We start from the raw sequence: 15,664 nt of genomic DNA, 5'->3' as shown, positions 1-15,664 counted from the left end.
AGATTAGTAGCCAAGAAACCCCAAGCAACATAGAACCTCGGAACTGCTCGTTTGTGTTCTTTGACGCCACTGAGAAGATGCAAGCAAAGAATAATGGTCCAAACCCTGGCCTGTTTGTAGCTCTGAGGTTTCAGGCATGTTAAAACAAAAATATTTGGGAGACAAATTATTACCTTTTTCTTTAGATGCCCTTGAGAAAAATGGCGCACAGACCAACAACAGCCCAGAAACTGAGGTGGTGTGAGATCTTGAGAGAAACATGATTAATGAAAATGCTGGGATTTTTTTTTTAATTGAACTTATTGGAGTGACACTAGTTAATAAAGTTATACAGCTCTCTTGTTCTATAACACATCATCTGTTTAATGCATTGTGTGTTCACCACCCCAAGTCAAGTCTCCCTCCATTGCCATCTACCCCCTCCACCTGAGGGGTTTTAATCCCACTTCCACCCACTGGAGACCCAGCCACCTGTTGTTACTCCTCTGGGCTCAGGTTCTTCCTGTCTTATCTATAATTACCTTGAGACTCAAAAAACAAACACAGTGAAGGTAACAGCCTGCTGTGCTGGCATTTGTCATGGGCCAGGCTCTCTGAAGGCCACATCCCTTACCTGTGCTGTCTAGCTGTAACCCTATGACATGGGTCCTGTTTTCTCTCTGTCAGGTGACGAGAGCCAAAGCAATGCAGAGCAGGGGTCTGCCACTGCACCCTGCCCACACGAGCATGATTCTAGCAGTGTCCGTGGCAGTCCCATGAAGTCAGTAGTATTACCGTCTCCATTTTACAGCTGAGGAGGCTGAGGATTGGAGGGAAGAGAAACTTGGCTGGGCCCATGTACTGGGCAGCACCCTCTGAGCCAGGGTCCTCACCACAACCCTCGGAAGCAGGTCACTGGGATTATCATCTCTAACAATTTAAAGTTGAGGAAAATGAGGCACAGACACTTTATGCCATCACAGATGTGCTGTAAGGCAAGCCATGAGGACAGGGTCCTCACCAGGCCAGCTCTGGGTGTGGCTCTGGCCCCTGGCCACCCTCTCCCCACCACTTTCCAAGTCACACTGCCTAGCTTTATTAGAGAGTCTGTGAGCCGCTCAATGTCCTTTCAAAATATTTATTCTCCATTTTAATCAGCCAGGGTATGTTTCTGCTGCTCACACACACATGGGGACACTGTAGTCCCGGCTGAGTTCCCACAGCCCAGGAAGCACACACGTTGGGGTCCTCCACCTATCCCACATCTGTGGAAAACAGGTTATGTAAAGAGCACCGTGCTGGGGAGCACAGAGAACACTAGGCAGGATCAGCAGGGTCCCTGCCCTGAGAGAGCTCTAAGTAGAGAAGGAAAAAAATATAGGCAATGCACTTCTGAAACAAAGCAATGCTAGAACAAAGGAATAAGCCGAAGTCACTTACAGAACAAAAGACTGAGAAATTAAAGAGGTTGTATTAAGCTGGTTTTAAAGAACAAACATTTGGATAAGCAGGAAAGGGTGAGGCAGGAACAATAGGAATGAAGAAAAATAAAATATTACTGCTCACAAAAATTAGGGAATATTTCCAAGTGAATATAAAGCTATAAAATATCCCCTAACTTTGTGAGCAGTACATAATGGAAAAGAAAGAGTTATACACGGTCAACAGAACGAGGGCTCACCTGACGGTACAGAGGAGGTAAGTGGGAATGAAGGGGTAGATTTTGAATAAAACATTGTTCTTTCATATACACACATATACAAACACACACCCAGATATACATACACACAACCAGACATACATACACATATATAGTATGTGTGTAGGTATATATGTGCATGTGTGTGTGTGTATGTGAGTGTAAATTTTATAACACTTCATCCTAGAACATAATTAAAAAGGAGTTAAGCATTATCTGAATCCAAACCAACAGTTCTCACAAAAGCATCCTGCCACATGCTGTACTCAGAGGACATGGCTTGGTCATTAGTTCCAAAAGCATCAGCAGCCAGTCTTCAGAGATAGTCAGATGGGCTGGGGAGGCCAGGGCACCCCCTCCTCAGATATCTATCTGTTGAAGAGGTTTCATGAAGAAGCTTCTACATCAGGCAGCACAAGGACCCTAAAACACATTTCCAAAGACTCTTGGGAAAGGGCTCTTTGAATTCTTGCAGGCAGTAGGAGAGCTTGCCCATATGTCACCAACCCCAAACCTGAAGTCTCCCTCCAGGCCTACGAGGAAGGCGCCTCAGGCACTGAGGACTCGCTGGTCTGGTTGAACAGTCCCAGTCCAGGAGGCAGAACTCAGGTTGTGGAAAACAGGTAGGTTTCACCAGCCAGTCTCATCGATGGCTAGAAGTGATGCCCCAGAGCACAGCACACAGCAGCTCCTAAGCCAGCCTTCGATCTCTCTGCCAAGTCCCCATGGGGGACAAGCTGCCCAGAGAGCATGATCCTGTGTTGGTGTCTTTTGTTGGGAGTGAGAATTCTAACCCAGGGACATCACAGCCAGTGCCCAAGCTCTGAGCATGTGTTTTGAGTCCATGTCATCAATAACTAGATCTGAGCTGGAGTGTCCTCTAAACATAAAATACATTTCTGCAGTTTGAAAAGAAAAAAGACCGTTTGGAGCTGGTTTGAATTAGGTGGGATGGAGACAGGAATTTTCCTGAAGCCCCCTCCCCTGGGCAGCCACTCACTGCCTAGCAGAGACTAAAGGAGATATGGAGCATGGCTGACCCTGCAGCCTGGCTCTGGGACCGTTCAGTCCGGGTAGGGGCGGCAGGCAGACCCCACCAGGGCTGCTGAGAATGACTTCAAACAGCACCTACCTCCAGAGCTCAAGCGATCTGACTGCCTTAGGATTCTGCCTAGTGAGGCTCGCAGCCACAGATCTGCAGCCTGTGTAATCAATGGCGGTGCTGATCCCTCTGTGTTGCCCCCACCGAAAAGCACCATTATGCCTTTACAACTCAAGGTGCAATTCAATCTCTCCCTATAATGGTGCTAATGGCTCGAGCAACCTGACGCAGCTGTCCTATTTTAAAAGATTGTTCTGAATTGTTTCATATCTGACACTGCTCTGTAAAATCTTGTTAATTTTTCATCTTCAGTTGAGTATGTATTTAATGTAGAGAAGATGGCTTTCTTCCAGCCACAGTGCACAAAAGGGGGTTTCCTTCATCAGCTGACAAGACCACCCTAGACTAAACTCCACCAGACAAGGCTGAGCTCAGCCCTCTAAGGCTCGGGTTCTACGGAATGTGCCCTCTAAGGAAGAGTCCACAGTGAAGATTAGGTCACAGGAGATAGTCCAGTCCAGAGACCAGTAGGGGTGGTTCAGACTGAGATCACTTTCTCCAGGAGGGAGAGAGAAAAAGAAAAACATGTCGTTGCCAAGTGAGCAAGTGACCAGGTCCCCTCCTTGGCAGTCCCACTGCCCCTGGCTTTCTATAAAGATGACTAGTAACTAATGATCTCATTACCCAAGTAAAGTGTAAACAAAGCCCTCAGGAGGGGCTGTGTCTGGTTTACCCTGAGGTCCCCCCAAACCATCAGAACAATGAATGAAGGGAGTTCTGCCCCACTGGGTATTAAGGATGGCTAGCAGGTGAACAAGGGAAGGAAAACATTAGGTATCCGGCCACAAAGAGCAGGCACAAGAAGAATGTTTCAGAGACAGTGAATAGGAGGTTCTTTAATCAGTGACCAACCTCTTTAAACAGTGACCTAGAACAATTTAGAAGTGCAATTTATAGGCATGTTACTTCCCAATAATAGCAATGACAGCTAAGATGAACAAGTACTCTCTGTGAGTGACTTGTGTGCTAAGGCTGCACACGCTTCCTTGTATGTCCTCACATCACAATCACCCTCTGGGGGAGCTGGTATCCTTATCCCTTGGGGAGACGGAGGCTCCGTGGGGCAAAGTTACTTGCTTAGGATCACAGAGCCAGCAAGGGCAAGAACAGCTCCCCAAACCAGAGCCAGTCTCTTGAGCACCGCATACTTATAGATGATACTGCCGCCTGCTATTCTTGAAACCTCAGTACTAGACAATAAGGCAGACTTTCACTTTGAAGATGCCATTGCTTGCTGGGGGAACGGCTCTTTGTTTAGAAGCCTCCCGGGTATGACAAAGCAGAGCAAACTCCTACTCAGTGATGGTGACGATGGCCAGTCCTTGGCCAGTATAATCCCAACTCAAATGGGTATATTGGACTCTTGGTAAAATAACTCTAGAATCTATGTGACGACTGGAATTGAGGGACACAAACCTGAACACAGGGAGTCCTTGTTGCTTTGTATTCTAAGAAAACCACAACCAATCCTATTGCAGCCAGCAGCAGTTCCTGGACATTTAAGTTCCATTATGAGGAACAGAGGAAGAGAGAGAGACTGCACTGAGGGTCAGTAAATGACCTCCTATGGGTCAAATGCGCCCATCTGGTTTTGTAGATAAAAAGTCTGATTGGAACACAGCCATATCTGCTGACTCACGTGTTGTCTATGGCTGCTTTGGTGCCAGAACAGCCAAGTGGAGCAATTCCAAGACAGGCTGTATAGCCTACAAGGCCTGAGATACTTACTACCTGGCCCTTACAGAAAAGCATTCAGCAACCCCTGGACGGCGTGTCAGAGAGCTCATAAGAACAGCATGGGGAAATACGGGCATACACTTCACCGATCCAGCTCCTGCTGACACCCCGATTATAATTATGTTCTCCAATGTAACATAATATCCCAAACCAGCCAGCCCTGCCCCATCCCACGCCCCACGCCCCCTGCAGGGAGCAGCAGCAGTGATTCTTACCTTTGTTGTACATGTTCGTGGGCACCTGGACATCACTCAGACTGATATTTACAGGCAAATTATTGAAATGGTCATTTGGGGCTAAGATGAATTCCTTCCCCAGCTCCAAAAAATTCCCATCTTTGTCCCTTTCATTTATCAGCACGGCATTGAAGTATTCGTACTGAAAGAGAGAGTCAGAAAACATTACATGTAGCTCACAGCAGAGGGCTATGATCTCAGACAGACCTGGGCTTAGGCTGTAGACCAGCCCTGCACTGGTGGATCCTGCTCTGGCCACCTTCACCCCTTTCCGTCTTTTGTATCATCTGTGGCAGCCTTCTCACAGTTGCGACAGTGCTATATAAATATTTCCCAGCATCTCTAAATAGTCTCGGAAAACATAAATTGAAGGAGCTGCATAGTACTTTCTTTGTGTATATATAAAAAAATTGCCCTAAAACCATTTTAACTTTTAAAATTTTAAATACAGACCCTATCCTTATACAGCCTACATTTAGGTTGAAGGAGACTGGAAAGCATAAAAAGAACCCCAAAACAGGTAAACATGTAATATGTCATAGACATACTCGCTATGGAAATATCATCAAGCAGGGGAAGGGGACAGCAGCAGGAGGAGGGCAGTGGCTTTATATACAAGGCTCAGAGATGGTCTCACTGCTCCAGTGACACTTACACACAAACTGAATGAAGGAAATAAGTGAGTCGTGTGGGCAACATCACAAACAGAGGGACAGCAAGGGCAAAGGCCCTCAAGATGAGAGTATACTAGCATGTCTTACAAGTGCTGCATCACTATTATCATCATATCATTGTCATCATCATCATCATCATGTAGCATGTATATAATGCTTTGTTTCAGAAATTATTCTGAGTGCTTTTCATGTGTTAACTCTCCCTTCGTGTGCTGATTTTCCTAACAACTCAATAAAAAAGATTTTATGAGCATTCCCACTTCACAAGTAAGGACACTGAAGTCTAGAAAACTTAGATACCCTGTCAAACATCACTGCCTCACTGATGAGCAGAGCCAGAATTCAAACACAGGCCATCTATTTCCATAGCCTGTGCTCTTATCTACTGTGGATTACTGCCAACACAGCAGATGGGAGGTGTGGCTGCAATGATCAGGTTGGGAATTTAAAACAACTATGATTAATATGCACAGGACACTGATGGAAAAAGTAGAAAATAGGTAAGACCACATGGATAATACAAGCAGAAAGATAGATATTCTAAGAAGGATATTTCTAAGAAAAAGCTAGAAACCAAAAACACTGGAACATAAATGAAGAATGCCTTTGTGGGCTCATCAGCACACTGAACAGAGCTGAGGATATAATCAATGACCTAAAAATAGGTCAATAGAAACTTCTGAAACTAAAAAGCAAAAAGTAAAACAATGGGGGAGGGGGGCAACAGAACATTCATGAACTGTGGGACAATTACAAAAGGTATAACATATATAATGGGAATAACAGAAGGAGAAAAGACAAACGGAACAAATATTTGACATAATAATGGCTGAAAATTTTCCAAAATCATGACAAACACCGAACCACAGATCCAAGAAGCTCATAGAGAACCCAGGACATGACTATAAAAAAATCTACACCCAGGCCTATCATATTCAAACAGCAGAAAGTCAAGGACAAAAAAGAAATCTTGAAAGAAGCCAGGAGGTGTATGTACAGGGGTGAGGGGCTTACCTATAGAGAAATAGGGTAAGGATTCTCTTCAGAAACCATGTAACCAAAAGAGAGTGGAATAAAATACATAAAGTATCCAAAGAAAAAGCCCACCAACCTAAATTACCCTTCAAAAGGAAAGCAGAAACAAAGGCCTTGCAGAAAAACAAAAATTGAAGAAGTTTGTCACAAGTAGACCTGGCTTGCAAAAAAATGTTAAAAGTTCTTTAAAGAGAAGGGAAAATGATATAGGTCAGAAATGCCAACTTACATAAAAAAGAGGATATAGCAGAAATATATAAAAGTAAAACAAAATTATTTCATTTTCTTAACTTAATCTGACAAATAACAGCTTGATCAAAATAATGTCACCAAATTATTGGATGATTATAGTTTATGGGAAAAAAGTGAAACTAACAGCAGTGTTAGGTAAGAAGGAGGATTTGGGAATACTATCATAAGGTTCCTGTGCTACCCCTGAAGTGGTACAGGGGCATTTGAAAGTATGAGTTATACACTTGAAACCTGTATGATTTTGTGAACCATTGTCATCCGAATAAACTCAATTTAATAAAAAAGAATAAAGTAGACTTAAATTAGTTGTAAATGTATATTGCAAACTATAAGGCAACCACAAGACAACTTTAAAAGGAGACATACTAAGAAAGGAGAGAAAATTAAGTCACATACAATAATATGCTCAATTAAAACCAGAGAAAGCAGAAAAACAGTAGAATACCGAAAAAAAGAAGGAAGGAAGGAAGAAAAGGAGGAAAGGAGGGAGGGAGGGAGGGAGGGAGGGAGGGAGGGAGGGAGGGAAGGAAGGAAGAATAAAGAACAAGACAATGAATAGAAAACAGTTACAGCCTGACCAGGCACTGGCGCAGTGGATAGAGTATCAGACTGGGATGCAGAGGACCCAGGTTCAAAACCCCAAGGTCACCAGTTTGAGCATGGGCTAACCAGCTTGAAGCCCAAAATCACTGGCTTGAGCCCAAGGTTGCTGACTTGAACAAGGGGCCACATGCTCTGCTGTAGCCCCCAGGGCCAAGGCATATATGAGAAAGCAATCAACAAACAACTAAGTGCCTCAATGAAGAATTGATGCTTCTCATCACTCTGCCTTCCTGTCTGTCTGTCCCTATTTGTTCCTTTCTCCTCTGTCTCTTGTCACACACACACAAAAAAAGAAAACAGTTACAAATATAGTACATATGAATTCAACCATAAAAATAATCACTTTAAATGTAAGTGTTCTAAATACACTCATTTAAAAGACAGAGACTATCAGAGAGAAAAGAAGAAAACAAGACCAAAGTACCTATTGTCTACATGAACCTACTTTACAAAGAACACATAGGTTAAAAGTAAAGGGACAGAGAAAGATATACTATTCCAACACTAATCAAAATAAAGCCAGAATAGCTATACTAATTTCACACTAAGAAAACTTTAGAGCAAAACAATTATCAGGGGGGAAAAAATGGACTTTATATAATGATAAAGGGATCAATTCTCCAAGAAGACATAACAATTCTTAACATGTATGCACCTAACAACAAAGTGTTAAAATAGGTGAGGTAAAAACTAATAGAACTATAAGGAGAAATAGATGAAGCTACTACTATAGTTGAATACTTCACACCCTTCTATCAATAACTGACAAATCCAGCAGGCAGAAAATGGCTAAGTATATAGTTAACTGAACAGACCCATCAATTGAATCTAATTGGTATTTATAGAATACTTCAACCAACAGCAGCAGAATACACTTCTCCAACTCACATGAAATAATCATCATGTATACAACATTTGGGGCCATAAAATATACCTTATCAAATTAAATAACAGAAATTATACAAAATATCCTCTTTTTTTTTGTATTTTTTTTTTTTTTGTATTTTTCTGAAGCTGGAAATGGGGAGAGACAGTCAGACAGACTCCCGCATGCGCTCGACCTGGATCCACCCGGCGCGCCCACCAGGGGCGACGCTCTGCCATGACCAGAGCCACACTAGCACCTGGGGCAGAGGCCAAGGAGCCATCCCCAGCGCCCGGGCCATCTTTGCTCCAATGGAGCCTTGGCTGCGGGAGGGGAAGAGAGAGACAGAGAGGAAGGAGGGGGGCGGGGGTGGAGAAGCAAATGGGCGCTTCTCCTATGTGCCCTGGCCGGGAATCGAACCCCGGTCCCCCACACGCCAGGCCGACGCTCTACCGCTGAGCCAACCACCCAGGGCCAAAATATCCTCTTAGACTACAATAGAATTAAATTTAGAAATCAATACCAAAAGATAGCTAGACAAACTCCCAAAATATTTGAAGGTTAAACAAAATCTAAATAACACATGGATTTAAAAAAAAAGGCTCAAGAGAAATTTTAAACTAAATGAAAATGAAAAGGCAACTTACCAAAATTTGTGAGATACAGCATAAGCAGTGCTTAAAGGAAAACTGGTAACATCACATGCATTAAAAAAATATTTAAAATTAACCATCTTAGCTACAACTTTAGGAAATTAGAAGAGCAAACTAAATACAAAGTAAGTGGAAGAAAAGCAGTATATCTTTAAATTTGCAGAGCAGAAATCAGTAAAATTCCTCAAAACAGAAAATCAATAGAGAAAATCAATTAAACAAAAAGTTGGTTCTTTGAAAAAATTTATTACAATGAAAAGATATAAAGCAAAAACAGCAAGTGGATGAGAAACATAGAAGGGAATCCAGAAGATTCTAGAAGCAAGCTTCCAAAAGTTTTCTCCCAGTGCAATCACACAAGATACACTAATTCTTCCAGCAATGAGTTATGATAACACATTTGACATGTTGCTTACCATGGGTGCTCAATTAAGACTCAGCACCAAGAATTTTTATGGGGTGTTGGTTATATAGCAACACTATTTATCATCTTAATCTAACTAAAGTTATAGAACTACATACCTAACAAATGCAGAAAACATTTATTTTCAAGATAATAAACTGATCCATCAAACAAGTTTCAATAAGTTTAAAATGACCAAAATCCACATAGTATGGCTTTGGGTAACAATAGGCTAATTTTAGAAATTAATATAAAATGATATAAAAATATCAATGATATCTTAAAAAAAATGATGTCTAGAAAAATCCTAAGGATTTATAAATTAAACAACACAGATTTAATATTATGTGTGTCAAGAAAAAAAATGACATGAAAAACTGGAAAATATTTTGAAATTAATGATAAAAAACATCAATATTTGTGAGATGTAACTAAAACAGAGTTTACAAAAAGTTTTTAGATTTAAAGGCTTATAAGAAAGAAGCAAATTTTAAGATTAATAGTCTAAGACTCTACCTTAAGAAGATAAAAAAAGAACAAATGAAACAATATTAAAAGAAGAAATAAAATAATAGAAACCAATAAAACAGAAAGCAAATAACAGGAGAGGGAACCAATGATAATTAAAAGCTGGTTCTTTAGTTAATAAAATTATAAAAGCCTAGCTAGAGCCTGACCTGTGGTGGCGCAGTGGATCAAGCATCGACCTGGAACACTGAAGTCGCTGGTTCAAAACTCTGGGCTTGCCTGGTCAAGACACACATGGGAGTTGATACTTCCTGTTCCTCTCCCACTTCCCCCCCCACATCTCTGTGTCTCATCTTTAAAAAAAATGAATAAATAAATAAAAATAATTTAAAAACCCTATCTAGATGGATGAAGAAAAAGAAGACAGCAGAGACTACTTGTATCAAGAATAAAAGAGAAAATATTATTAAATAGCCTACAGATAATGAAAAGGTAAGAGAATATTATGAACAAACGTATGCCAATATTTGATAACTTAAGTTTAATAACAAATTCCTTGAAAAACAGAAATTACCAAAACTGACACAAAAAGATATGACTGGCCCTATATATACAAAAGAAACTGAGTTCACAGTTTATAGCCATTCTAAAACAAGTAACTCCAGGTTCAGATAACTTAAATGATGAATTTTATCAAATTACAGAAAAAGAAAAAATACAAACTATCTTATATAATTAGGGGATAGAATATTGTGGAGGAACAGTATATAATATATTACACACACACACACACACACATACACACACACATGAATTTGAATTCAAATGAACATGAACAAAAAGGGTCATGAAAACTGGTTACAGGAATGACTGAGTCATGTACTCAGGGTGGGGTAAGACATCCCTCTGCAGTTTCCCCTGAAGCCAGGGAGGATGTTCTTACCACTTGATTGCCATCTGTTAATTATTTTGGAATGTGATGGCCTTTCTTTGTTCCCAGAGGCTTTACAAAGAAGGGCCTTTGTATCCAAAACAGGTCTACAGTCTCAGACCACCCAGAAGCTCTAGAGAACTCTTCCTCACCCATGCACACAGCAGGTGGCTGACTTTGGAGCCCAGGCTGAGGCTTCCCAGTGGCCTCGTGACGTGTTCCTCCATGGTTTGGTGAGATCTGTACATACTCATAATTCTCTTTTTCTTAGTCTATTGCTTTAACGAGCTATTACTCTAGCACCCAGGTTGATGTTCCTCCATCTGGTGATGTTGTGTAGCTTCTTGTTGTATTGATTCTTTTTCTTTATTCTACTTTAGGTTACATAAATTCAAACCCTTTCAACTTTGCCTTAATTATTTTTATTGTTATTAATCATAACAAATTTCCCTTTAAAATCCATTCATAATTGCAACTCTATACCATGCCTCCTGCATAGCACAAATACATCTCAATTTACTTAATAAAGGCAGCATAATCCTGATGCCAAACCAAATCAGAATATATATATATCAATATATATATATATATATATATCTTTAAATTGCACACCAATATCCCTCATTAACTTACATGTAAAAATCTTCAAAAAATATTGAGTCAATTTCACCTATAATAAAAGGATAATACATCATGATCAAGTTTATTTATCCCAGGAATTCAAGGTTGGTTTTACATTTGAAAAATCAATTAGCACAGTTCACCACATTTACAGACTAAAGAAAAAAATATATTGTTGGATCAGAACAGCAAGAAACAAACATCTTGCCACACAATCAATCAATTAGCCAAATTAAGGAATTAAAAAGTCTTTAATGCCAGCGTGCGGACCACATGGAGGCTGAAGCCTGTCAAATCAATGCGGCCCGGAACAGTTTGGAATTAGGTTTTATAGGCGGAATTACATACTGATTGAGGAATGGGGAGGGGAAAAAGCATAGCAGTAAAACAAAGCAGTAAAGCAAGCCTTCTTACAAGGATTAATTCAGGGAGAAACATTCTGAGAACACCTGCAACTTTGCAAAGCTAGCCTAAGGCCACAGTCTGGGAAACCAGCCTCAAGGCTAGAAATAGGAAGTCTTTTCAGAAAAAGTGAGTTCTGCTAAAAGTCTTTTTGTTTTAGAGGAAGTAACTTTTGCCAAAATTTATTCGTGTTAAAAGCCTTTCTTTTCCACACTTCAATATGACCAAATACATGAAGAAAAATAATTTGAAAGAATTTATCTTTTGTTTACATAAAAGCTCTGAGAAAACCAGAAATAGGATAAAATGTCTTCAACCTGACAGCATTTATGAAAAACCTATAGCTAACATATTCAATAATGAAACACTGTATGTTTCCTCTTGGATCAGGAGCATGGCAAGGATGCTGTATCACTTCTACTCAACACTGTACTGGTGGTCCTGGCTAATGCTGTCAAACAAATAAGCAAGCAAATAATGTCATAGGTACTGAAAAGGAAAAATATTTATTTGTAGACAAATCTCTATTTGCTATGTAGGAAATCCTAAGTAATCCACATAATCTACTATAACTAGTGAATTTAGCAAAATTTTAGGATAGAAGATCAATATATAAAAATCATTTAAATATTTAACATACTAACATAGAACAATTTAAACATACTTATAAAGAACAATTGAAATTAAAATTGAAATAACAGTAACATTTACAATAGTATAAATAAGAGGAAATAACTTACGTATACCTTTATAAAAAAAAGTATATATAATATCTGTATGTTGAAAACTACAATACACTGGAGGGGAAAATGGCAACAGAGTAGGCAGATGTTACAACTTCCAGCTCCCAGCACCAAAGTGGATTACAACTTATTTTAGGAACAATCATCTTGAAAAACCAACTTTGGACTAAACTAAGAGGAATCTATAACCAAGCATCACTGAAGGAACCACACTGAGCTGGTAGGAAGGGCGGAGATTCGGAAGGGCTGTCCCACTCCCAGGAGTAAGAGGTGGCCCTGAGGGTCTCTCATGGTGGGGTGGGATTCCCAGAAAGTTGTGGGTCCTCAGCCACAGGACCAGAACCCCAGCCTGGAGTCCCAGAGACTAGAGGAGGCGTATAGACAGTATTTAGCTGAAAGAAGAGCCAGGTTACTATTTGCGAGAGGGAGATAGAACTCTCAGACACAGACTCCATCTTCAATGGACTGCACAAAAAACCTAGTTCACAGCCACTAACCTGGGGCTCCAGGAGTGGGGAGTGCCAAGAGGGTTGGAGTTGCAAGAGGAAAGTGTAGTCTTGGGGGCACAGGGAGAAACTGTGGGGAACAACCACCCTGACCCCTGTGCTGGGTCACTCCTCAAACCTGAAGTGGTCATTTTCCCTGGGATAACCAAGCCAGCAAAGGGAAGCAATTACCCCGCTCACCAAAGGCTCTCCTGCTCTAGTCAGTGTAGAGAGACAATTAGAAGCAGGTAGTACATCAGGGACACAGGTTTTGAGTGCTGAGCTCTGGGCTACACGGCCCCCTCAACCTGCTGAGTACCCTCCGAAGGGCAGGAGGGCCTGGCTGCAGCAGCAGCTGGGGTGCTTGGCCTTCACTGCAGATGGGGGCAGAACCCAGCAAGGCAGCCCATGTCAGATGGTGAGGGGCAGAACCCAGACAGGCCTCCCATGGGCTGCAAGTGCTGGAGTCCAGCAGGGTAAAGTGTCCCATGTACCTGAGAGGAGTGGAGCCTGGTGAGGTATCCCGAACACCCATGGGGGGGCAGAGCCATGCAGCCCACATAGCAATGGCAAGGGGAGGAGCCCAGAGAGGCAATCTGCCACCTGTGGGGGGCACAGCCTGGCAGCATGTGTGGCAGAGGCAAGGAGCAGAGCCCAAAGAGGCATCCCTCACAACTGTGGTGGGCAGAGCCCAAAAAGGCAGCCCATAAACGTGTGGAGGACAAAGCCATCAAGGCAAGGAGTCACCTATGCCCATGGAGTAGCCCGAGCTGAAGCCTGTAAGCCTGTGTACCTGGCAGGGCCAGTGCCTGAATGCCTGAGGAGGTGGACTCAGCGGGAGGCTGGCGGAAAGACCATATTTCAGGAATAGAGAGGCCACACACACTGGCCAAGACTAGATAAAAGCCAGCCTAGGAGAGCAGCTGAGATTTACAAGGACATCAGGGCCCAGCAGAGATATCCACAAATTCTGGATTGCCTGTAGCTCCAAGAAGGTTGTTAAGGGCCAGTCAAAAGCAGTGACCCTGCACTGGTCTGTGCCAGGTTCTGGCCAGGGAGGTCCAGGGCTGTACATACAGCAGACAGATAAGAAGAGCATCAGCTCAGGACCTAAAAACCCTAGAGAGAGTAGTATCTTAACAAAAGGCTACTCACACCTGACCCAGCTAAGGCATAAAAAATGCTGTCACAAACTGCAAAAAGCAGTAGTAGCAGACAAGTATCCCACAGCAAATTAAAAATAACAGCTGAAGCCAACCCAAGAAGATCTAGAAACAACACAACTGAAAGCTAGAGGCAGAGAACATCAACCCTGTATTCAGCTAGCTACACAAACAACACATCCAAAAGGGTAGTCTATACATACAGAGACAAAATGGAAAGAAAAAAAAATGCAATTCAAATGAATCAACAAAACAAATCCCCAGAAAAAGAACTGAATAAGATGGAAATAACCAAGGTACCAGATGCAGAGCATAAAATAATGATTGTTAAGCTGCTCAAGGATCTTAGAGCAACAATAGATGGACATAATGAACACCTAAACAAAGAGATAGCAGGCATCAAAAAGGACATTAAAATTATAAAAAATAATCAGTCAGAAATGACAAACACAAGATCAGAAACAAAGACTACACTAGAAGGAATTAAAAGCAGGCTGGATGAAGCAGAGGATCGTACCAGCAAATTAGAGAACAAGATAAACGAAGGCATGGAAGCAGAGCAGCAAAAAAAAAGACTCAAAAAGTCTGAGGAAACTCTAAGAGATCTCTGTGACAACATGAAGAGAAATAACATCCGCATCATAGGGGTTCCTGAAGAAGAAGAGAAAGAACAAGGGATAGAGCCTTTGTTCAATCAAATCATAGCTGAAAACTTCCCTAAATTGATGCAGGAAAATGTCACAAAAGTTCAAGAAGCACATTCTATTAAAGAGAAGCCCAAAGAAATCTACACTAAAACACATAATAATTAAAATACCAAAGCTAAGAGACAAAGAGAAAATATTAAAAGCTGCTAGAGAAAAAAAGGCTATCACCTACAAAGGAGCCCCCATAAGGATGACATCCAACTTCTCAACAGAAACACTGGAGGCCAGAAGGGAACGGCAAGAAATATTGAAAGTAATGCAGAACAAGAACCTACAACAAAGACTTGTTTAGCCAGCAATGCTATTGTTTAAAATTGAAGGACAAATTAAAAGCTTCCCAGACAAAAAAAAAAAAAAAAAAAAAAAAAAAAAAAAAACTCAAGAAATTCATTACAACCAAACCAATGCTGCAAATGTTAAGGGGACTATTGTAAACAGATCAAAGGGAGAAAAGAATATAGCAAAAGAGGGATACAGCTTTAAAGAATAAAATGGCAAAAAAACAACTAAATATCAATAATAACCTTAAATGTGAATGAATTAAATGATCCAATCAAAAGACATAGGGTAGCTGTGTGAATAAGAAAACAGGACCCATACATATGCTGTCTACAGAGACACCCCTGAAAAAAAAAAAAAGATGCACATAAAATGAAGGTAAAAGGATGTAAAAAAAATATTTCATGCAAATGGAAATGAAAAAAAAGCTGAGGTAGCAATACTTATATCAGACAAAATGGACTTTAAAACAAAGGCTATAGTAAGAGATAAAGAAGGTCACTACATAATGATAAAGGGAGCAATCCAACAGGAAGATATAACCATTATAAATATCTACACACCTAA

At 41.0% G+C, this 15,664-nt stretch overlaps 1 protein-coding gene across 1 annotated transcript in view; it reads right to left on the bottom strand.

Moving 5' to 3' along the window:
• The window catches only part of CACNA2D3 (calcium voltage-gated channel auxiliary subunit alpha2delta 3), a 1,003,844-nt gene that overhangs the window by 586,404 nt on the left and 401,776 nt on the right, over positions 1 to 15,664 (bottom strand). The window contains exon 5 of the mRNA XM_066244394.1: positions 4,793 to 4,955. Within this exon, the coding sequence (XP_066100491.1) occupies positions 4,793 to 4,955 (163 nt within the window). The remainder of the gene's footprint in view (positions 1 to 4,792; positions 4,956 to 15,664) is intronic.

The sequence above is a fragment of the Saccopteryx bilineata genome, chromosome 10 (assembly GCF_036850765.1).
Source record: "Saccopteryx bilineata isolate mSacBil1 chromosome 10, mSacBil1_pri_phased_curated, whole genome shotgun sequence".
Lineage (NCBI taxonomy): Eukaryota > Metazoa > Chordata > Mammalia > Chiroptera > Emballonuridae > Saccopteryx > Saccopteryx bilineata.
This window is presented reverse-complemented; position numbering and strand designations above follow the sequence as displayed.